The sequence below is a fragment of the Venturia canescens genome, chromosome 4 (genome assembly GCF_019457755.1).
Source record: "Venturia canescens isolate UGA chromosome 4, ASM1945775v1, whole genome shotgun sequence".
NCBI lineage: Eukaryota > Metazoa > Arthropoda > Insecta > Hymenoptera > Ichneumonidae > Venturia > Venturia canescens.
The window spans coordinates 22960733-22984979 of NC_057424.1; the positions used below are offsets into that span (position 1 = coordinate 22960733).

Below are 24247 nucleotides of genomic sequence, written 5' to 3' on the forward strand. Positions count from 1 at the left end.
CATAAGCAGATTTCAAAATTTAAACAAAATATGTATTTTCAGTTTCTGTATACAATTTGTGCATGTTAGAGAAAGGAAGATATGCTCGTTCAGTGGCTGTCCATAAATTGTATGTCCGATAGGAGTAAAACGGTGTTGGGTAGCGGCCTCGGTTGTGGACTCAGAACCGTGAAAGTTTGTCGTTCAACGTCGACGTTTGTTCTGAAACAGTTCGGGAAACGATTAATTTTTTTTTTCTATTCGAAAGACACGTTGCTGGTGTTGTTGTATATGCGGTAAATGAAAAAATGAAGCTTACACGCAAACAAAGCCGGCGACGTTGGTTTGAACGACGTCATCTTCCGGGGAATCGGCAAACGAGACGGACAAAAGATGGTGGAGTAAATTAGGTCCGGGTGATACAGCGACGAGCTTGGTAAGGTTGTCCTCCGCTTTCATGCCAAGCGGCATACACGAAGCAGGTAAAACGGGCGCTCCAATTTTGTACAATCTCGCTTCGTTCCATTTAACCTCAAAACTGTGAGGATACAGAGGTGTTCTCGAGCCATAAAAATATTCCCTGACCCGTTGATCCCTCGCTTCGGTTCTCGTTGTTTGACTTCGCTCGACGACACCCCCGCTTTTTGGCAAAAAAACGACCTTAACGAAGTCGGGCATGTCGCGTACGAGCTCGTTGTACAATCTTTCTTGATCAAGCACGAGAATAGCATCAACCTCGAATGCTTGAGCAGCGTGCGTGAGTAGTTTGTAACCGCCGCCTTTGACCCATCCGCAGGTATTTATAACGATACCCGAAACTTTGGCTTTCTTGTTAGCTTGAAGGCGATCGGAACACACCTCGGCGAGGCGCGAAACGAGAAGATTGTAAAGGGCTATGTTTGAATTTGGACTTTTGTGACCAAAGTGAAAAACCAGAGGGGCTTGTTGACTGAAACCTTCGACGACGTTGGACGGTCTCTCGACCAAGAGAGCTCCTACCGTACCTGGGATTGCAATGTGTCCCTGTCCGACATCGAGGTCGACGAATATCGGACGTCTGCCCATTCTTACTGCGTAATTCAACAGTAGACGACACAAAGTTGACTTGCCAACGTCATTTGGACCTACAACCATTGTGATAGGCCCCCGTGTATCTTCCTTTTCCGCTGCTTCTCTCATTCGCTCCATAGCTGCGTGACAGTTAAGATACAGCCCCATCGGCGTCTCCTTCGCAACGTAACTCACATCTGTTTTCCCTGCTATTTCTAGTGCACATCCCTGCCACGTAAATACCGCTACCTTTGCTCCTGACGTGAACTCGTACTTTTTCCCCTTCACAAGCTCTGTGCCAAATACTTCTGCCAGGCCGCTTTTTAACTGAAATCCAAATTTCCTCTTCCCTGTTATCAATATCCCTTTACCCCGCTACTCATTGCCCATAATACAACTTCCAAATACAAAATGCCACCACCATGTCTTTTTCTTCATTTCCCATGCCGCCAGCCCGATTAAACTCACCTCCAACGTCACTCTTTCATTTTTATTTTCAACTTCAAAGCGTAATTCGCAGTCCGGATCGAGTTTGAATTCTTGGCTCGGAACTTTTTCTTCGCTCATGATGCAATTTTTCAAATCTCTTTTGTATCGTCGTCATACATCCACATCTGTAGCCTGCAAACAATTGTCGAAGAAGAATAATAAATAATGACCAAACGACCAGAGTTCAACGACGACTAAGGTAATCAAAATTGGAATATCGTTGTGGAATACAGATTGAATTATTCCAAAAACTATACCAATTTAGTTGTTGAGTATTGTCTTGCGGTACCAACTTGTGTTGTACCACATCAGGATGAAATTGTTGAAATGGTAAGGCGGTAAACTTTCACGATCAATGACGAATATGCATACGCAGTAACGTCTCATTAATTTTCATTTCATACAATGAAAACTTATTAGGTGTTATACATATAACGCGCATATTGAGTCAAGTATTTTATAAACTTTGTTCGAAATATAGAAAAACGCCACACTAGTAAGAACATAGCAAACCTGATTCCCGCCTTCAACTTGGAGGTTCTTTTGTAACAATGATGTTCGATAATTAAAATTTGGTTAAAAAGAAAAAATTACAAAACACCACCGAGAGCGAGCCCCAAAATTTTAATGCAAAGACATCCGTCTTGTTTCTCGTTCTTTTTGGTTGGGCCTCATCATCACAAACAAAACTGCTGGCGGAGTGCTTATGAGACTTGAGACTGTCGTTTTCTCGGTATAAAAATATATATGAGTTGCCGGCGATTACTAGATTTCAGTGGTAGTAGAGCTCGTGGTAAAGTAGCGCTTTATGGTATCGATCGAGTCGAGAATTAAACGTTATTTTGTCCTACGGAACTCGGCCGAGCTTGCAGATTTCGTTCGTACAAAAAGCAATAAATATAGCCAGATATCTTATTGCGCTGATCATAACTTTTTATTATTTCAGCGGTCAGAAAGATGAAAAAATGATTAAATAAAAAACTTAATAACTTCGGAGAAAGAGAATTTTTATTTTTACACGTTGTTGTTGTTATTGCAAAAATTCAAAATTCGTTACATCAATTGCTCTGGAAGAGTTTGTATTTTATTTCAAGTGCCTCTTGTCACCACCTTGAGTGATTGTATTTCGATTAAAGAAATTGTACATTCTGTACTTCATTTCTGTTGAAGATTTATGGCATTCGCACATAATCTGTTTGAAATCTATCAACGACATAATCTGATTACATAAAGAGTAGAAAATTTGTATATATCTGTTGCTCATTGGGAAAAATGTTTCATAAGTATTAAGATTTTTCAATTTCATATGCCAATGTAAGCCTTTGTGGGAAATGGAATATTGACGTTCTTCTCATCGATCATCCGTCATATAAAATCTAGAAAATGAAGGCTCCTCAGCCGAGGCATGCTCGTTCAACCTTTCCTCAAGCTGTGAAACTCTTGTTCTTGTAATCAACTTCTCATTCCTCGGTTTGCATTCTACATCTCTTTGATTCTTAACTTAAAAAATATTTGTTTTGTCAACGTTGAATATTAAGCTCTTTGTTTTCGTGTAGGCGGGTACATAAGTGAAAAATTTATTTACCCTTGCCTGCGACAAAGTCAAATATTTTGGTGATTTCTAAAACGTGGATTCCGCCAGTCATCAACAGATTTGGGAAATTCACCGCATCATAAATCGTCTTTTGAAATATTGAGCAGGCATCCGGTCATCCGAACGAACGTTCAATTCGATCCAATGTCTTTTTTGAGTTTTAACGGTCAAGGAAAGCATTATTCGCTGTCGACAGAAAAACGATTGACATATCATGACTTTTTTCATCTCTTCTCACGGTACTGTTTGATTTTGAGGTTAGGTCGCACGATGATAACACGATGTTTCCTATAATTCATGAACTTGACCAAACTTGACGAAAGATGTACATTGTTTAATAGTGTACCCCCGTATCGTAGATCGATGTTCCACAAAGTACGAAGATATTATTCAAACGATAATTATGACTATAACACGATTTCAGTAAGAAATATATACTAACAAAACTAAAAACTCGACAACAACGTCCGCCACGAACTAGTAATCAAACAACCTGCTTACTGCTTAACAGATTAGCAGCAAGCATCAAGAACGAACGCGAGGTCAAAAGACAAAAGACAATGATGACGACTGACGAAACGGACGAAAATGGTGGTGGATCTCGCCTTAATAAATGACAGTGAGATGGCGTTTGAACAGCGTCGAACCAATGCAAGTAGTGCCGCCAAGTTCATAGCTCATAGCTCTACGGAAGCCGAAACACGAAGGGGAGTTTTTCCCATCCCCAAAAATTACTACATGCATGATCGCTGTGGTAATAAAATATAAACGGATAAATGGTGCATGATAGTGTACGGTGGTGTGGAAATTGAAGCCCTTTAATCGTCGCAAGAAGGAGCTTGCCCCAGCGAACAATTTTGAAATTGCAAAAATTCTTTGCGCGCGGCGTGTACCACCCTTTGCGGCAGTAGCAGGCTCTGACGTCACGGGATACGTTGGGAGGTTGCGAGAGAGATGGAAGGAGCGCCACTATCGCGGACAGTCAGTCTCCCCGTCAGTTTTTCCGGCTGCTAAAATCTCGGTGACGCCATATTGTCCGTGGTCGCGCGCGCGTGTGTTTATATTCGGTTTTTCCGCGTAATTCTGTCGTGTCGTTATCGTCTGTCATCGTGATTGTGGTAGTGGTGGTAGTGATCGTCATCGTCGTTGTCGTCCCTGTCGCGTACTCGTCTGAGCTTGCGTTTGTTTTTTTTGTCGTTTGTTTGAACCCTCGAACGAACCCCTGTTAAAGCAGACGATTCGTGTTTCAGCGTCTCGGTGTGCGGGTTTTCGAACGCGCTCCAAAGCTCCCAAAAGCCCAAAGACCGAGTAGAAAAAGAAGGGGAAAAGGAAGAGAGAGGAGAGAAAGAAAAACGTGTACATCAATATTGAGGCTTCGAACTCGAGTGTTGTCCGGAGACGGGAGAAAAAAGAATCAAACTCGAGAGTATATAATCAGGAGCTTGTCGAATACGTTTGAAATATTCAAATCAATTGTTCGAAGAAAAAAGCAAAGAAGCAAGTGTGTCGTGCGCGTGTTATAAAATCATTTCGATTGGCAATAATCGCGAGTGCGCGAGTTGTACGGTGTGTGATTGTGTTTTTTTTTTTTTTTTTAATTCTTTTTCATCGCGATATCCTCGACAGTGGTGATTTGACACACGTTATTTCGTGCTCCTTGACAAGCGCATATATACGCGTGTATGTGTGCGCGTAGCTAGTACTGGTTCCTCGCACTCGGTGCATCTTGCCGTTCGACTCTGCAGAGGCTTCAAGGATTTCCCTACTGGGTATAACCGATAATCGACTGGAAAAATGCCCGTCCGTAAACAAGGTGGTAAGCTCTCTTAATAATGCCGTATTTTTAAGTTTCCCGATCATTCATTTATTTCCTCCTCATCCTAGCATCGCACGGATGATTCGTTCGTACATTATTACTTTGAATTCGCTCCCTTTCCGCTCTCGCGGAGCTTTTGATCGATCTTAGAAAAGAGGAGGTCGCACCGACAGCTATTCTCGGAGATGCTTGGTGCTCCCCCTCGAGCTTTTTATTTATGTTAACATTGACAAACGCTCGTTGCCGTTTCTGACGTTTCTTCGAATTTTTTTTCCTCTTTCCTTTGCCAATTATTGCCAATATAAAAAGGACGTTGTTGCGGAAAAAGGATAAATAGAAAAAATATGTGCTAAGATTCGAAAGTTCGTGCGAGTAATATACGATCATCAGCTGTGACGGGTGGAACGACAATCTCATTGCCCCCACTTCGAAGACTCGGCCTCTCCGCACCGCACCCCTTTTATTCGCTCCCTGCTCGCTCTCCGGTAACTCGCCACCCTCCGAGTCGATTTCCAGCGGAGCTCGACAACGCTCCACACTCTTTGACCTTCCTTTCGAACAGTCGGATCTTCAAAATCGTCTTTCTTCCATCTCGTTCACGTTTTTTTTCACTTTCTCAATATTTACAGTTCGAAAAGGCTATTCATCAATGTTACGATCGTCCTCGAACTTGACGAGCCACCTTGACGTAGTTTCTATTATTATCATATCGGCTTGACAGTATGTACAAGTAACAATAAAGAATAGGGAGAGAGAAAGAGCAGACTCGAGAGGTTATTTCAACCGTTTGTTATTATGTAGGCCAAAATGGTGTTGCAACGATCCATACTTTCGTGGAATGTGATATGCGTGCGCGTTCGATGTGTTCGACGATTGGCCCTGCGCCAAGATAACGCAATAATTTTGGCGCTTTCTAAGGCTTTCAACGTTTTTTTCTTTTTTTTTCTTTTTTTTTTTTCATTTTGCCCAAGTAGACGGGCTCGAGGATATTGAGAAAAAATTAAAAAAAAAATGCCAATCATCTCGTACAGCGGTTGTTCCGGCTACACGAGAGCAGGCTAGAAAATTTATGGGCACATTGGGAACGCGATTGATTGGAGGTGTAACGCTTGATCGAGGAGGTCTACCTGCACGAGAATCGTCGTGTCGTCTACGTCAGGGCTCTCGACGGGTTTGCGGAGACCTCGGGGAAAATTGGGTCAAACGAATGGGTCTCATTGATGCGGTACACAGGGGTGCGGGCAATAAGGATAAAGAACGTAACGATTGGCAAGGCGGATTATCCTTAACCGGCCTCCTACGCCTCTCGGGAGATTTTTTTTCTTCAGTTTTCCAATAGCTGGTGGAAAGTGAAATAATTTCAACGACTATCGTAGGTTTCTCGGAAATAATATTGGGAGAAAAACACGAAGTTGAAGTTTGCAACGTTGGAGTTAAACGAAACGAAGGAAAAAAAGATTTATAATTAATTATTTTTTTATTTCACGAATTATTGATGTGGCTTAAAAAATAACGACGAATTGGAAATTCGGCAGGGAGGAAAATTGGAGATTTACTGGAATTATTTGAGAGTTTTATTAGATCATTTCGTTGGACTCCGACGTTGGAAACTTCAGCGTCGTTCGATCGGGAGACGATGCTCCCGAGGAGTCCTGCTCCCATCGGTCCCCCAATTATTGGAAAATCGACGAAAACTCTCGTTTTTTTTTGTTTGTTTATAAAACGGTTATCAGCTTGCGCCTACGCGGTGTCAACAACGAAATCACGCGATGCTAAGAGTAGCGATGTGCCGCGCGTCTTACGCTTTTTTTTTTTTTTTTTTTTTTCTAAACAACCGTTTCATGAGGCCATTCTGTGATACGTTGCTAAATCTGTTTGTCGACTCGGAGACTTCGGAGAGCGCGATGCTAGCGCGCGCACACGTCGAATTTGTAAACAAGGGGAAGGGGCACCGGCACCGGGCAAAACGGAGACTTTTTTTGCTCGATCCTCTCGACAACATGGAATGCAATATTTACTCTTTTAACTGGCAAGTCTTCGGGAAAAATGTACAACGCTTTGGAGAGCTTTTTATACGCGCTTGACCGGGGAAACTCGAGCTCTGTCGGGGCACCGCTGAGGGACGTTGAGCGAAATAGAAACCGGTTAAAAAAAAAATGGTAAACCGATGCGATCCGAAGCTGCGGGTCGATGTACGCGTCCGCTCGTTGAGATTCGCGCGGTGTGCTAATGTCGGAGAAAAATGAGATGGAAAGGAAGAGAGGCGCGCGATAGAGGGAGCAGCTATTCGGTAAGAACGATAGGATTGAATTTCGCGAGTCTGCATACTTTTATTCTCGGCAAGCGACGGTTCTGTATGAAATAAATAGCTTCGGGCCTTGGGGAATATAAATGAAATATATTCGTAGTACTTTGCTATGATTCCCGAACACCCTAAATTTCATTTTTTTCTATTTCTAGTAACTTTTAGATTTTTATTTTTAGAGAAAAGGAAATTCTTTCAAAATTTTTGAAAAAGGAGAGAAAAGGGAATTAAAAAAAAATACAAATTGGGACGAATGTATGAAATATGGAGAAAGTTTGCAACGTTGGGCCCCAGCGGAATGATCTAAAAAACTCTTCAGTAATTCCAGTAAATCTCCAACTTCGTTCCCTGCCGAATTTGCAATTTTCAACCTGCACCGGTGCTTCGTGAAATGAAAAATTGGTCAATTACAAATGTCATTCTCGTTAATTTCCTTGTACTTCAACGTTGCAAACTTTGTCGTTTTTTTTCTTCTCATTCGACTGTTTCTTAAACGAAATAGTGAAGGTGCGAAATTGCACCAATGAAAACGGTATTTTTCGTTTTCGCTTGAGAATATAAATAGACGAAGTTTCTCAAGCCCCTGAAATATGTGATATCCCGTCGACTCGATAATAATAAACGAGATAGCGTCGAGGGGGGAGTAAATATTTGTCTCGTTCGTTTCGTCGTTGGTCTACCGTCGAATTCAAATTTTGTTATTAAACAAAGTGTTGCCCATTTCGGAGAGCCGAACGAGGAATGTTGCGACGGCCGCGTCTCTCGATCATCCTCTTTCCTTTTTTTTTCATTACGCCGAGGCGTGCGCTGCGACGAATGTTAACCGCGATCGAAACCGACGAGGGGTGTGCCGGGGGCCGGTGAAATAAATCCAGAGAATAGAACAAGTTCGGTGTGTATATGTAACGACGAAGAAAGCGGTGAACGGACGACGATAATGAGAGAGGAAAGACTGGAAAGTAGGCCGCGAGGCGGCGCGAACAGCCGACGCGCAAGGCGACCCCAACGTATGCGTATGACTATAGCTTATTGGAACGATAATACGTTGGTACAGGGATTGAAAGCTATTTCCGGTGCTTTGAGAAACTGACGGTTCATCTTGAAGGGTTGTGCACTCTTGCGAGTCGCGCGATCCGGTCGCGACGCGACGTGCATCTGATATTGAAGCGAACGTATCTCGTACGTCGCGCGCATGCTTCTACGAGGTTGGTATAGCGATCGCTGCTTAAAATGATACGCGGCGCGTGAATTCACTCTGTCACAGGGATATATCTTTATTAAGGTGTTTCGGATGGAAGGGGAAACGCCGAAGCTCACCGTCTAAATCATCCGAATCGTATTCAAAAGCTCTAACGATCGGCGCAGCTTGCCGATTTCCTTTCCTTTTCTCGATCGAATACGCCCGGCTCGTGTTACGCGATCGTTCTCGCTATTTTCGTACGTATTTTCTATCGCTTTCAATCCGGCTCGTTTCCGATATGTGAATTTGACTCGAGATCGACGCGAGACACGCTTCGATGAGCACAAAACTGCTGAGAATCGGTACCATAACTTGTTAAATCATCCACCGAAATTGGCAGCGCGTTAAAATTTTTCTTTTCCCCAGGGTTGAAAGCGAATGTCGTATAGCGAGAGCGGACTCGAATTTTTTAGACGACGTTCAAGTTCGTAACGTCGGAGTTCAACGCAATGAACGAAAAAAAGATTTATAATTAATTATTTTTTTATTTCACGAATTATTGATGTGGCTTAAAAAATAACGACGAATTGGAAATTCGGCAGGGAAGAAAATTGGAGATTTACTGGAAATATTTGAGTTTTTTTTATATCATTTCGTTGGACTCCAACGTTGGAAACTTCAGCGTCATTTTTTTAGGACGTTTAGATACATCGTCGATCCACCGGCTCACCCGGTACACGACGCTGAAGTTTCCAACGTTGGAATCCAACGAAATGAACGGAAAAAAACATCGGTATTGGTGCAGGGTGCAAAAACTATTTGCAAATCCGGCAGGGAAAGAAATTAAAGAATTATTGGAATTGTTGGAGGATTTTTTTGGATCATTTCGTTAGACCGGCTTGACGCGTGCAAACTTTTCTTAGAAGATTCTCTCCGCGTGCTTAAAGTACGTATATGTAACGGGGGCGGCACACATCAAAATAGGGAAACGCGGAGCAAGATTGAGATTCAGGGATTCGAAGTTATTAAAATTAATTCGCCCTTTTTCGTTATCATTTTTAATAATTTGTTGAAAATCATTTTTGGGGGCTTCTCGAAGCTGATGCGAAATTCGAAATTCACAATTAGTTTCATAAAGATACTGCAAACGCGACTGATTCTGTAACGCTTTCAAACTACAGATCGAGATCACCTCGAAGAGTTGACTCTCGACGGAATAACTTTTTCGACCAATGCTCGAGATATTTTTTTCACATTTTCATCCAACAAGCTTCGATTCTTCTCTCTTTATTTTTATTTTTCATTTTGTATTTTATTACGATGCTGAAGCTGGCAACGTTCGAGTCCAACGGAATGAACGGAAAAAAATATTTGTAATTTACAAATTTTTTATTATTTCACGACTCATCGGTGAAGGTTGAAAAACAATTGTATACTTACTGAAATTATTCGAGAGTTTCTTTAAATCATTTCGTTGGACTCCAACGTTGCAAACATCAGCGTAATATTTTATTACAGTTTTATTTAAAGGCGACATTGTATTTTTTCACTCGGCTCATTGGCTGAAAGTTGTAACGAGCAAAATGGGGGTAGTATCCTCGACGCCGATGATAGAAGTCTTTTTGGTACGAGTCGGTTCGCGATAGGTAATTTTTGTAAGAGGCAGGCGAGTGACCGTATGTAGGACACGGGGCGCGTCCGACATGGCTAAATTTAATTTAAGAATTGCTCACTTCGAAGACGAATCGCACCGACCCGAGCTGTCAGTACGTTTCACGAGCCTATGTCGCGCTTCCTCATCGAAAATCTCTCGCGTTTATCATTTTTGCACTTTTCTTTTGTCCCCTTTATTCTCTTTCGCGATGTTTGATTGAAGCGTGTGTTATAAAACGAGCAAAAGAACATGGCAGTCGAGTGTAGCGCGTAGTCCAAACGTTTTTATTCGTTTTTACCTTCACTAATTCACGACGCAATTTTAACGAGCTTTGGAAATTCACCAGTGTTTGTAAATCGCACGCCAGAGCGGGCGCCGCACGCGCCCTTGCGTCGGTGCGCTCCTTCTGCCGCGCTTTTATATCGCTCTCCTCATAATATCGTCGCGTGCGCGTCAATCAAGTTTGTCCATTTCACGCCCGTAAATGATTCCTGTTTCGCGCACGTGGTATACCGCGGGATAAATAAATGCAGTTGATATTGGCCGGAAGCCAATGCGCGCGAGTAGATATCGAAACCGTTTGCTTTGCTTCCTTCGGAGTGATACAATGGCGTGGCGGCGAAACCGGGCAGAACGGGGGGTTGTATAGTTTATTGTAACAGCGAACGCGTCCCTCATCGATTGACCGGGCAGCGTTGCGCGCATTTATATGAAAGAATTTTCTTTTTTTATTGAATCTCGTTTACTCGATTTTTCATACTCGCTCAGAGGTTTTTTCAGCGGGTCATCGGATCGATTGAGCAATTTCATTATTTATTATTACTTTTAGTTGGATAGTGAAGTTTTTTGTTTTTCATAAAAGCGCGTATACGAGTGGAATCCGATCGGTTGTATATGGGACTATTCGCATGAAAATGTGGGTACCGGTTGTTAGTCTTGTGTGGACATTTGTGTACTTGGTGCAATCTCGTTTCGGAGCTATCAATTCAGCGATAACCGATAGCATCGAGTCCATTGATGCTGAGAAAGAGACTGCTGCGCAAACGCTGCGACCTCAAGGTACTTCCGAAAAGAGAAACGCATACGCGCTCACTCTCGACATTCAAGCGTGTCAAAGCAACGTATTTGTAAATGCATACTTTGTCGAGTGACTGTATTTTTTCATTTCTCATCAACTTGACAACGTACAGCACGTCGATGATCCATCATGCGTCCTTTAGGAAACTTATCGTATCGTTTTTTTGCGTGGATAATTGCGTGGAGTATTATATGACGCTCACTAGTTTCCAACGTTGGAGTCCAACGAAATGATCGAAAAAAACTCTCCAATAATTCCAGTAATTCTCCTATTTTGTTCCCTGACAAATTTGCGATTCGTAGTTTTTCAAGCTGCACCAACGAGTCGTGAAATAAAAAATTGGTGAATTACAAACGTATTTTTCGATCATTTCGCGTTGGACTCCAACGTTGGAAACTTCAGCGTCGTAGTATTATTTGAATAAAATGCGTTATTAATCTGCTTTTGTTTTATTTTCCAAATTTCAATTTCACATGGGACTGAAGTTTGCAACGTTGGAGTCCAACTAAATGACCTGAAAAAACTCTCCAACAATTCCACTAATTCTCCAATTTTGTTACACCTGTCTAATTTACAATTCGCAGTTTTTCGGTTTACACCGATGATTGGTGAAATAAAAAATTGGCGAATTACAAATGTTATTTTCGTTAATTCTCGTTGGAAACCAACGAAATGATGTAAAAAAATTCAAATAATTCCAGTAAATCTCCAACTATGTTCCCTGCCAAATTTACAATTTTCAGTTTTTCAACCTACACCCATGTTTTGTGAAATAAAAAATTGGCCAATTGCAAATGTTTTATTCGTTCGTTTTTTTGGACTCCAACGTTGCAAACTTCAGCGTCGTTAAAAAATTATGATGCCGAAGTTTGGAACGTTGGAGTCCAACGAAATGATCTAAAAAAAGCCTTAAGGTAAAGCCTGTACTGCATGCTAGTCAAATGAGTGCTAAATTTTCAAAACACTTTTAGACCAAGTTTAACGTACCGATTAAATGTATTGTTAGTGTATTTGCATTACAGCATGTGTTATTAACATGTAAAAATATTAAAAACGCTAGTTTTGCAAAACCATCAACTGCTAAATGCAAATTTCCACGCTCACACATTTTCACTGGTATTTTTCAAAGAATTATCTGCGTTTTTTTCATCGACTTTATTGCAACAAGTCTCATTTTGTTCGTCAACTGGTCCTCTATTAATCCACCATGTAGTTGTTTTTTTAACTTGATCGTTTCACCGTTGCAGCTAATTGTTCATTAAGGGAAAAAACTTTTTCATTCATAATTTCCGAAGGAATGAGTTTAAAGGAAAATCTACGCGGTGAATTCGTAGAGGATCAGTTGAGGAACAAAATGAGACTCGGTGCAATAAAATCGGTTAAAAAATACAGATGATTCTTTGAAAAATACCTGTGAAAATGTGTCATCATGGACATTTGCATCTATCAGTTGATAGTTTTGCAAAACTATCATTTTAAATATTTTTTCACGATAATAAAATATGCTTGAATACATAACTACCAACAATAAGTTTAATCGGTACGTTGAACTTGGTCTAAAAGCTTTTTGAAAATTTAGCACCCATTACAGTTTCAGTAATTCTCCAATTTTGTTCCCTGCCGAATTAGCAATTCTTAGTTTTTCATCCTGCACCGATGCTTCGTGAAATGAAAAATTGGTGAATTGAAAATTTTTTTTTCTTCATATCGTTGGACTCGAACGTTGCTAATTTCAGCGTCATGGACACGCCAGTATCCTTTATCATTATTTCGTGTGTGCTAACGAATACGTGAATGGTTATTACAATATTTGGTCGTTCGACAAAATGTGCAATATGCGTATGGTTGGCCAGGTTTGATCTTTAAATGCTTGCCGACGTATTTCGAGGCTACCAATTACCATTTTCGCTGAGGGACCTATATACGTATCAGCAACTTCCGCCCGCTGCCGCGTCCTGCACAATGGTACCCGTACTCGAGTTATGCGGTCATTGCGATCCGCTGCGATCAGCCTCGCGCTTGCAAGCTTTCGCGATGTATGCGTCCGTGAACTATTATCCTGCTTCATAGGTAGATGGCATATTTCTCTGATTTATCGGAGACTCTTGCGTCTTTCCTATACTTCGGCACGCGCTTAATACCGAATTCCTCACGCGCATACGTCGCGGCTGCTGCTGCAGCAGCTGTCGCTGCAGACATGCACCGATTTTTCGTCTTTTTTTTTACGCCCGCGTATCGTTTCGAGATGACGCTCGCATCGTGATTATTCTCAAGATGCGATAAACGCTCCGTTGCGCGAAATGCATTTCGTTTCTTTTTATTTACATGAGAACATTTTTGCTGAGTTTGCGGGCTCCGTCGACGCGTGAACGAGAGGGATTTTCAGGACAGGGTTCGATGTGTCGAATAACCAAATTGTAGAATGATCGATATTTCGAAATTTTATATATTGTAATATCAGATTGGAGAAAAATATGTAATTCGTAATTCTTATTTGCGATCGACTATATTTAGCAGATTACGTGTTTAACCGAATGCTCTTTTGAATTCGTATTTATGCTGTGAAAATTTATATTTCGATACTTTTCATTTCGAATGCAATTTTAACAGATCACACGAATCTCAAAGATTCATATTTTCGAATTCAAAATGGAGAGTAGTTGATTTATAGATAGACCGGAATAATGACGCTGAAGTTTGCAACGTTGGAGTCCAACGAAATGATAAAAAAAACTCTCCAATAATTCTAGTAATTCTCCAATTTCATTCCCCGTCGAATTTGCAATTTGTATTTTTTTAACCTGCACCGATACTTCGGGAAATAAACAAATTGGTGAATTACAAATGTTTTTTTTCCTTCATTTCGTTGGACTCCAACGTTGCAAACTTCAGTGTCGTCCAGAATATAGAGTATCAAAAAATCGAAAGTGAATTTTTCGAGCTTATAAAACTTATATTTACAGAATAGCGATGACTGGAAAAGGCGAAAGTCAAAATGGTGATGGTTGAAATTGTACATCACCAGTCCGAGTAAGTGAGTGAGTGAGACGCGTATTTTTTTGTTGTTGCAACGATCAGGAGTGCTACGCGGTCGTTTCACCAATGGCGCTGAAGTTTGCAACGTTGGAGTCCAACAAAACGGTTTAAAAAAACTCCGATTATTCCAGTAATTCTCCAATCCTGTTACCTGCCTAATTTGGAATTCATAGTTTTTCAGTCTACACCAATATGATTCGTGAAATAAAAAAATTGGTGAATTACGAATGTTATTTTCGTTAATTTTGTTGGACTCTAACGTTATACAAACTTGAGGATCGTTTTTGCCACTGGTATGGGATCGGGACACGATAAAGCGTGTGTGTTTTCAAGTATAGTAAAAGATGAAAAGTAACAGGGCCAAAGAATAGAGGCATGTCATTGATGCGTAGCGAGTCGCGGCGAATAGCGCAAAACGTTCGCATTATCGTTAAACGTTCGCGCACCAGAGAGTGCGGCGCGAACTGGTTCGAATGAGAGCCGTTGCATTTGTATGCGCATATCTATGTACTTTTACGAATATACGCGAACGTTGTTACGTAAATTGCCATTTGGCAGTCGTTCAGCAACCTCCTCAACATCGTAAGCCGGTTTCGTTCATCCTTTCGCTCTTTACGCCAAGTTTTTTCTTCTCGTTCGATAGAAATTGCACGCCGCGCTTTGTCGCGGTTTGAGAATTTTCAACGAACCACAACCGTACATGTACACGCACCAGTATCAACCGGTATATAAACATCGTCACGACTCTGAAGTTTGCAGCGTTGGAGTCCAACGAAATGAGATTGAAAAAAGAAATGGTCATTCTCGAATTTTTTCTTTCCCTAATTTGCAATTCGCAGCTTTTTTTAAGCCACGCAAATGGTTCGTGAAATAAAAAAAATGAATTAAAACAAATGTCGTTTTCGTTCGTTTCGTTGGACTCCAACGCTGCAAACCGCAGCGTCATTCATTCCCGCGGTTCTTGCGTCAGGTCCGACCAGGTCCTACAACGCCGTATTATATCGTACACCACCGTATTGAAATAGCAATGAGAAAAAGTGAAGAAAATAGGCTTTCAGAAGAGCGATATCTAACGATTATTGAAAATATCTTTTCCTTGTGTGCGTTCGAGTAGACGACAAAAAAGTTTTGATTCGACAGCTTTTATTATTCGTACGAAGATGTGATTTTTTGTATATTTGAATACAGCAGATAACGTGTATTGTAAAGGTACGCCTTTGCTGTCACTCCGCTACGCGTGAATTCGCGCAACTAAAATCTTAGGGCAGGATGAAAAGAAGTGAGAATTGTGTAACAAAAAAATCAATAGAAAAATAGCGTTTATAATAGAAAAAAAATTTGGGTACATTGAAAGGATTCCTTGTGATAAATCGTTAATGTTTTTGAGTTTAAACTCCTCAATCTCAATGCCTTTTAAAACTTGTCCAAATTATTTCCCTTTTTTCAAGAAATTTCTTCAAGTCATTATTTGCTATTTTATATCAATGGAATTGTGGAAAATTTTTTTTTTTTACTTTAAATAATTTGTGTAAATTATAATTATTTCTATACTAGTGAACTTATCCAATCAATCTGAATAAGTTTTTGGTTCTATACAATTTTAAATTATTATTTTCTCGCTTGATGTAAATAAGATTGATCGATCGTTTTTCTTCTAGGACAAAACAGTTTTCGTTTCAAAGAGGAAAATGAAAAAAATTTATATTAGTTTCTTTTCAATAAACTAATCATTTGCTTCCAATAACAACAAAAAACATTTATTTTGGATGGCAATAGAGTACTATATGTCAAGAATCTGCGACCAAACGGAATCGCACGGTCCCCTCCCTCTCAGCGTGAAATTTGGAATAACAAAGTTTTATTCTTCGTTGGAGCTTGTTTTCCACAATCACTATACCTCTGTACTTGAGCTGATTAAAAAATGAGCTGCCGATGCTTGCTTCGCACAGCCTTTTATACGCGTCTAGGAATAATAATAATGATTCGATCTAAAAATCACTCAGTTTCGGGATTAGCTCGGTGAAATAATCTCGAACCAGAGTTCTCTCACTATAAATTCTGTGATTGGTCAAGTGACCAGTTGTCGCGCCATGATTCGGCGAGCCTAAGGCTGATTGCCCTCGTTACATGAAAAATATGATTTCGAAATAAAAATAAATGTTCTTTTACGATTAGAATTTCTTATCTTATTTTCTAAACCCAAAAAAATCAAATGTTCTGTTTGGGAACACTAATTTAATGAATTACACAAGAGATTCAGTACGTTATTTCCGTTAGATCCAAACTCTGTTTCTTGATTGGCCATTTCCGTTGGATCTGGATTTTATAGTTTAATTTTCTACTTGTTTCTTTTTGTTTTGTCATGTTTTGTTTTGAATCAAACGAGCTAATGAAGCAGAACGTAAAATACATAGGATTTATGAGAGAGAAAATAAATTTTCCAAATTGAAACGTATAGTTTCTATGCCTTTCCACAGAGAGTCGCGTCGAGACCTTGAGCGCTGATTCTCTTGGCGTGCGATTCAAACGTGAGATTTAGTGTTAAAAAAGGGGTTTGCCGTTTCAATATATTTAAGCTTTCTCTATTGTGCTCCAATAGAAAGACGCGAGCATGATTTTGAGAACTCATCGACGACCCGTCCCCGCGCGGGAGGTCGAAACATTCCCGCCGACAGTCCGTCCCGATCCATATTACGTCAAGAGACGACGAGTCCAACGGGATGAACGAAAAAGATATTTGTTATTGACCAATTATTTATTCCACGAATCATTCGTGTAGGTTGAAAAACTACGAATTGCAAATTCGGCGGGTAGGAAAATTGGAGAGTTTTTTAGATCATTTCGTCGGCGGAACTTTAGCCTCATCGTCGTCAAGAGCCGATCCACTACGCGCGTCGAGCGCGAGCTCTACGCGTATCTATAACTTTCTATCGACGAAACGATCCTCGCGAGACGTGACGCGGTGATCTCAGGGATCCGAGTTATTTCTGTGACCGCATGACGTAGGCGAACGTACGAAAATAGTTACCTCAGAATCAAGGTGCTGTATTTATAAGACGAGACAAACGAGTTTTACACCCTTCGCCCTCTTTGCCCACAATCTTTCGAGCTTCAACATTTTCTCCTCTTTCCGCCTCGCTCTCGCTCCCTGCGTTTCTCCCTCTCCCTTGTCGGCGCATTACTATTTCGACTATTACTCTCATTTCGTTGCTGCATATGCATGACCGTGCGCAATCGTATACAGTCAAGGTGGCGCGAGCCCCACCGAAGAGTTTTTTTCTGGTACAACCGCGCGATATCTTTCGTGTCACGGACGCCTCGTTTATATTTGACATGAGTGAGAAATTCAGATTACCGCGCGATGGAAATTATTTTCTCTGATTATGACACGCCGAGCAGCGCAGCCTAATGTCATCGACTCGATGCCTTAGTCAGACATGACGCTGAAGTTTCCAACGTTGGAGTCCAACGAAATGATCGAAAGAAAACTCTCCAATAATTCCAGTAATTCTCCTATTTTGTTCCCTGCCAAATTTGCGATTCGTAGTTTTTCAAGCTGCATACCAACGATTCGTGAAATAAAAAATGGGTGAATTAAAAACGTTTTTTTCGTTCATCTCGTTGGGCTCCAACGTTGCAAACTTCAGCGTCGTAGTCAGACGAAGTATTAGATTTCTTCATCCGGCAGAAATATAAGTTTTTCTCCCGAGTTGTATATATTTTCATTTACGAAAATTTAATCGGCACGAAGTTTTTCTGATTTCTTTTCCACCGCGAGTTGCTGTGAAAAAGTCACTCTCTCGATTGAATCGAATCGAGCAGCGAGACCGAGTTTACGTCATTACAATCGCGGAAGCGGAAGTGCTGTTTTCATATTTTTCGATATCCGCCGAATACTGTTGTTCGTCGTGTATTAAACCGATGCTCTACGTAAGCGCAGTGGGTAGGACGCTTGAAATAGCTCTATGGGAACAAGCGCGGGAGAACGAAGCTAGTCGTTGAACATTCATTATTTTGCTCCAGTTCAATTCTTCTTTGCGGAAGAAAAAAAGATCTATCAGCAATCGCGAGGTTAGCGAGGTCGCGCATCCGCGGCTGCATACAAACTCGTTACAGAGTCCGTGCATTCTTTGGCTTCCTTTTGTCTTCTCTCATTCGGGCATTACGCTCGGATGAATAAGAAGCGCTGCGTATCATCGGATGAACGAGTCTCAAGGAAGACTCCGAGTCGATGAGTGGGAACTTGCGGAAGAACATGCGTTTTTTTCTCTTTCTAAAATGTCCGCAGCAACAGTAGAGATTTTATGCGTTCGAATGCGTGAACGCGCGGGGATCGAGATTACGAATTTTTGCGTGGCGCGCGAAACCCTTTCTCGATGTCGCGAGAGAAATACCAGAACGCTAAAGCCGATAAACAACCCCGAGAATGCTCCAGATATTTTCACTTTTTTCCCCCCTTTTTTATTCCACGTTTTTAACAATAGAAGCAAATGATCCGGACATTGTTCGGGCAGAGCTTTGTTTGCGCGAAAATTTGATACCGTCTATCCTTTTTCAAGCTTTCCGCGATTCATCGCGAGAATCACAATTTTTTTTTTTTATTTTTCTCCTTTTATCCCAGTCCTCCAGATCCCGAGTTCCGTTTCTCCTTTTCTTCTTCTGTCGCTATCGCCGCCGCACTCGGAAACAGATTTTTCTGGCTAAGACTCCGTCCCCAGCCGCGCGGGTGTTGAATGTATCCGGGACGCACCCCCACATTTTGGTGCTTCAAGTTTTCTTCCTTTTTTCTCTCTCGAGTGAGATCTACCGTCATTCAATTCATAACGGAAACAGGTCATATGTTCGTCGTTCGTACGAGGATCATATTCCTGATAATAAATTTTCAACCTCGACGACTAACATTTTTAGCCAAGTTCTGTCTTCCTCGTTAATTGACGAGACGCTGACACGAAGGGCCCGTTTCATTCGCTCTTTTAATTTTCCCTTTCTCCGCGATGCAGTCGAATCATCATTTTTCTCTGGAATTCCGTATTACGAGCTGCTGCCCAAAACTCCGAGAGTTATGTATGTACGGACGAGGGTGCGAAGCTCGTTACACTCGTGGCTCGTTACCGCCGCATTACCCTCGCCCGTTTTGCTCTCCGCGCTCAATCGTCATCGCCGTCGTTGCCCCCCTTTTCTCCATGGCAACTAGGTTATTTGAGTAGTAGGTTAAATTTTAGACACGAGACACGTACGCAAAGCTGAATTTTTTGCCTCCATCTTTCGTTTACCGAGAGGCCCTCGCGAAACCATAAATTTCGTATACTTCTCGTTATTTTCTTCACAGGTACATGAGTACTCGATCGAATTTCCATCGAAATTCATATTCATTGAGATCAAGAGCGCGAAGGTAACTTTTCTCAGCTCAAAGTATAACAATAATTATGACACTGAAGTTTGCAACGTTGGAGTCCAACGAAATGATTTTAAAAAACCCTCCGATAATTCCAGTAATTCTCCAATTTCGTTTCCTGTCGAATTGGCAATTCGAAGCTTTTCAACCTGCAACGATGCTTCGTGAAATTAAAAAAATCGATAAACCCCGAATGTTTCTTTCCTTTATTTCGTTGGGCTCCAACGTTGTAAACTTCAGCGTCGCCAATAATTCTCCCATGGAGCACGTTTTCTTACGTATTTTTTTCTCTCTTTGTGCGCAGGTGAGTGCCTCTACAACGTTCAGGAGATAGTGTCCAAGGTTATTGGAGCTCATCCTCGATCGCGGATAAGTTGCAGCGCAGGTATCGTTCTTCAATGATTTTATAAAAGCCTCTGAATGATTTTGATAGCAAAATATGTTGTTATTGAGCGAGCAGGCTGGTTTTCATCCGGTTGAAAACAATTTTGACATCTCTTTCGGTTCGGTCTTTCCGACGAGTGGAAAGAGAACGCCCCTGGATTCACGATCCTCGAGTTGGTCCTGACGAGGGGGTGAAGCACCACCGTGTCCCGGGGTTCGACGAGAAAGTCATTAAACAACCCTGTGCGGAAGGCGACCACCGGCAAAGCATTCGTTCCGTCTCCGATGCTTTTCTTCCGCATTTCGCCGCAGAGCCACTGCAACGTATTGCCCCTGAATGGGCGGTGTTTGATAGCGCACGTCCCTTCACGCGTCTCCTTGCACATTTCTCGATCTCGTTTACGCGAGTCCCACTTTTTCTCTGGTTCGGGACGTCGATTACCCTGGCTGAATCTCGTGCGCAAACGCAAGAACGTTTCACCTCAATACCGGTGTGCTGATTAAGAGTTTCAAATACAAAAACTGTTGCTCGTTAGCAAAATTTCGAAATTTTACGACCGAATATAATATCAAAAATATCCTGTTCGAGCAGCAAATGAGAGAACCCTTTCAAAATGATGCGTAAATTTAGGATGCAGCGATGAAGGTTTTTATATCGTAAAAATTGAATTTTCAAAAAAACAAGCAAAATTAATGGCAGCCCGATGGATTCCGTATACACGCGGCGTGATGATTCCAATATAATTGTTGCGTCGCTATAGCTTTCAAATGAACCCGCTTGCACGAGTTTTCCATTCCTGGTTTAAACAATCGCGGAGTTTAGTGGAATCGAAGATTGATCAGAGTTTGGTGGCTTTTCAACTGGAAGTATAAACGAGAGAAACGGCGTTAAATTTAATTCCTGAAGCGTCTCCCGAACGTACATCGAATGGAAAAATACATATTACATCGCTCGTGGAATCGAAGTCGTTTCGGTGCTTGACCCGAGAGAACAAATACTCAATAGAATTTTTCCACTTCCGAGCACGCGACTCCCCTCCGACCGGTGGAACCTCTTAACGACCGGATTCCGTTTAGTGCGTCTTTCTACCTATCTTCAAGTTTCGCATTACGTACCTTTATTTTATTATTGCGAAATACTTTTGACGCGATAAAAGCAAACGCTATAATTGTCAAGTTGTTAATCCCATAGTTACGAAGACGAAAACTTAATGATGTTGATCGATCGTTCGACGTGAAAAACATTAGACTTTTGTGAAACTCTCAACTATTTCTCCTCCCTCGTCGCAGTCCCACCGACGGATTCGTGCCGCTGCGCGGTTCGCGGTTGGTACGTTGAGTAACCTTGAACAATAATATACCAAGTTGTTATCTATAGAAACAGCGATTCGTGTGTCTACATATATAGTCTTGCAACATAATTCCATAAAAAAGGTTATCTTATCTTAGAAAAATACGAAATACGAAAGTTTGTTTAATATGCGCGATGGCTGTTTCTGACTGGCTGTTTCATTAAAACGTGGAAGAAAAGAAGCAAGCTCAGACGTTTGAGGATCGAGTAGGCGCGAAGATCGGAATAAAGCACCCCGCCGATAATAGTTTGAGATAAACCCAGGCTATTGAAATGTTTTATTCGTGCAGGGAAATATCGGAAAAATGGAGCACGTGGCCTCAGTGGTTGGCTGCTTTCGAAGGTTAGTTACTCCGATAAGAATTGTAATTTGGTGGGTTTAATAACGCAGAGCGAAGCTTGAAAATGTTGTTGAACAATGTCACGTTGTATGAACAGTGGTGCATCTTGGGCTATCGAACGGACTTGCGGGAGGATGGACGTCACCGTTTCTTGCAAAATTAACAGGACCGGATTCGGAATTAGCCGTGACGAACGAGGAAGCTTCTTGGATAGCCTCGCTCGTTCCTGTCGGAAGAGTATTAGGCGCGATGTGTGGTTCCATCAATGTATACTATTTCGGTAGCAAATTCTCGGTACTCTGCACCGGATTGCCCCTTGCTCTCAGTTGGATATTTCTGATAATCGCCAATTCGGTAAATTGGATATACGCAGCGAGATTATTGCAGGGAATATCAGTGGGAATGTTTTTTGGAACTGTTCCATTGTACGTCGGTGAAGTGTCGCATCCAAAGATCCGCGGGGCCATGATCAGTGTCCTCATAAGTGCATTGGCGATCGGCTTTATCGTCGGTAACCTGATGGGTTCCCTCATGTCCATGTGGCTTTTTTCGGTAGTCAGTGCCATACCTACCGTTGGATTTCTCCTATTTTTCGCACTCTTACCGGCGACACCGCACTATTTGGTTTCGCAAGAACGTTACGACGAAGCGGCCGAATCAATATTGTGGTATCAGCGGGACGCGGACGTTAAGAAAGAACTGGAATCCCTTCGCCGTTTCGTAACTTCTATGAAGTCTCTGACTTTCTGTGAAACCCTACGGGAATTCAGTGTGCCTCAAAATCGAAAGGCGCTCGTAATGGTCGCCATGGTTTTTATACTTTTGCAAATTGGTGGAACGTACACGTTGGGTTATTACATGGAAATAATACTGAGGCGAGCCGGCGTTAAAACGCTTCTTGATCCCGGCATGGCCGTCGTTGTTATCGGCATAGTAGGCATTTCCGGTGGTTTTTTCGCTATGTACGCCAATGACAAATACGGTAGAAAAATGGTTTTGGGCGGATCGTGTTTCGGTTTGACCATTAGCCTCGGCCTGTTGGGCGCTCAATATGTTTTTATCGATCATAATTTAGCAACGCCTAGCCTCGAGTGCTTGCCGATCGTTGCGATGATGGCGGTCGAATTTTTCGTCAATCTCGGCATCGGTCCCGTTCCCAGTACGATGGTCAGTGAAATTTTTTCCCCCCGGACCAAGAGCATCGCTTCGTGCGTCGCCAATATGTCATCCGGTTTGTTCGCTTTTGTTAACACTAAAACGTATCAAGCGATGATCGATACCATGCCCGATCAATACGTCATCTGGTTTTACGGAATAGTCATGGGGCTTCTTGGTGTCTATACTGTAATTGTATTGCCCGAAACTAAAGGTAAATCGTTACAGGAGATTCAAGATATGCTGTCTCTCAAATAAATCATTCTTTTTAACTTGAGCGTTATATATCATCAGCCCGGTCTTATCAAAACTCCTTCGTTTGCTCCTCGCCTTTATCTACAATCTTCCATTCCGGCTTCCTTATTTCGCTCTCTATAATCAACATTCGCGATAGTTTATTTTTTAAAAAATTGCATCTCTTCGCATTTACCGTTTGCCAACCGTGCACCATATGCGTGATGACAACCTTTATCAAGATTTATCAAGTTTGTCGTCGTTCACTCGAAAACGTATTGTTAATTATTATCAGCTCGATGCGTATAACAGAGAGTGCCTGCGGGCTCGTGCGCGTGCCTATGGATAATGTCACGTGTAATTCCAGCTGTGAATAGTTCGTCAATAATCGCATCCATAAATCTCCCTTCCGGCAGAATGGCACACTCGCCTCGGGCATTTCTCAGAGATTCACTTCCGTAGGGCGAACGAACGCGTTTGCGTTGTTTCCCCATAATATCCAGTCGATTTTGTAATCCCGAAAGTTTTGGAGGGCGTAGTCCATCGTGCAGGGCGAGTCTTCGGTGATCAACCTCTTCTGACGTATTCTCACTACTAATCACTATCGCACACCACACTGTACTCGATACTCGTCATACTTTTCGTCAAGTTCTCGATCCGGCTGAATAAAGCCCATAAATTTTATACGCTTCATTGACATTTTAATTTTAGTGCGGCGACGATCACGCAGTTTAGGATCGAGAGATCCATGCTAATTTGTTATTGCCCATTATTTTGATTTCGGGATGCCCGATTAATTTGCAACATCATCACTTTTGCTGGTGCTGCTTGAAGATCATCACAAAATGAAAGGAAATGAAAGTATATACGTACGTATGGGCATGCACCGCTTAAGGAAGCCACTCAGTCACGTAACTAGTCATAAAAATATTGGACCACCGTTTGACCTGAGTCTTGGCAACTCTGCTTTTCATTTTCGTGAGGGTGCGTCAATGTGTGTTAAAAAACAGATCATTGACGGTTCATCTGCTGCGTGAAATACGAAGTTGAAATTTGCAACGTTGGAGTTCAACGAAATGAAGGAAAAAAAGATTTATAATTCATTATTTTTTTATTTCACGAATTATTAATGTGGCTTAAAAAATGACGAACTGGAAATTCGACAGGGAAGAAAATGGGAGATTTACTGGAATTATTTGAGAGTTT

At 41.7% G+C, this 24247-nt stretch overlaps 3 protein-coding genes across 10 annotated transcripts in view; 2 read left to right on the plus strand and 1 right to left on the minus strand.

Moving 5' to 3' along the window:
* Window positions 1–10: 10 nt before the first annotated feature.
* cbc (crowded by cid) lies at window positions 11–10439 on the minus strand. 5 transcript variants are annotated; one of them, XM_043416432.1, is made up of 5 exons: window positions 2032–2417; window positions 1776–1861; window positions 1498–1650; window positions 299–1356; window positions 11–201 (listed from the first exon to the last, which is right to left on the minus strand). In XM_043416432.1, the coding sequence occupies exons 3-5, from the start codon at window positions 1594–1596 to the stop codon at window positions 90–92; spliced, it is 1269 nt and encodes a 422-aa protein (XP_043272367.1). In that variant the 5' UTR covers window positions 1597–1650; window positions 1776–1861; window positions 2032–2417; the 3' UTR covers window positions 11–89. The 5 variants fall into 5 exon arrangements, with proteins under 5 accessions (XP_043272367.1, XP_043272371.1, XP_043272368.1 ...); XM_043416436.1 differs by lacking the exons at window positions 1776–1861; window positions 2032–2417 and adding an exon at window positions 10366–10439; XM_043416433.1 differs by lacking the exons at window positions 1776–1861; window positions 2032–2417 and adding an exon at window positions 3104–3607.
* Window positions 3869–24247, plus strand: part of dlg1 (discs large 1) — a 284731-nt gene continuing 264352 nt past the window's right edge. For 2 of the 4 annotated variants that reach the window (XM_043416413.1, XM_043416415.1), the window contains exon 1: window positions 10967–11126. In XM_043416413.1, the coding sequence (XP_043272348.1) occupies window positions 10976–11126 (151 nt within the window). In that variant the 5' untranslated portion in view covers window positions 10967–10975. Of the gene's footprint in view, window positions 4929–10966; window positions 11127–19880; window positions 19962–24247 lie in introns of those variants that run through there. The other 2 variants (XM_043416416.1, XM_043416419.1) reach the window with 2 other exon arrangements.
* LOC122409128 (facilitated trehalose transporter Tret1-like) lies at window positions 21029–23079 on the plus strand. Its single transcript, XM_043416430.1, has 2 exons — window positions 21029–21654; window positions 21750–23079. Exons 1-2 carry the CDS (start codon window positions 21585–21587, stop codon window positions 23063–23065), a joined length of 1386 nt encoding a protein of 461 aa, XP_043272365.1. The 5' UTR covers window positions 21029–21584; the 3' UTR covers window positions 23066–23079.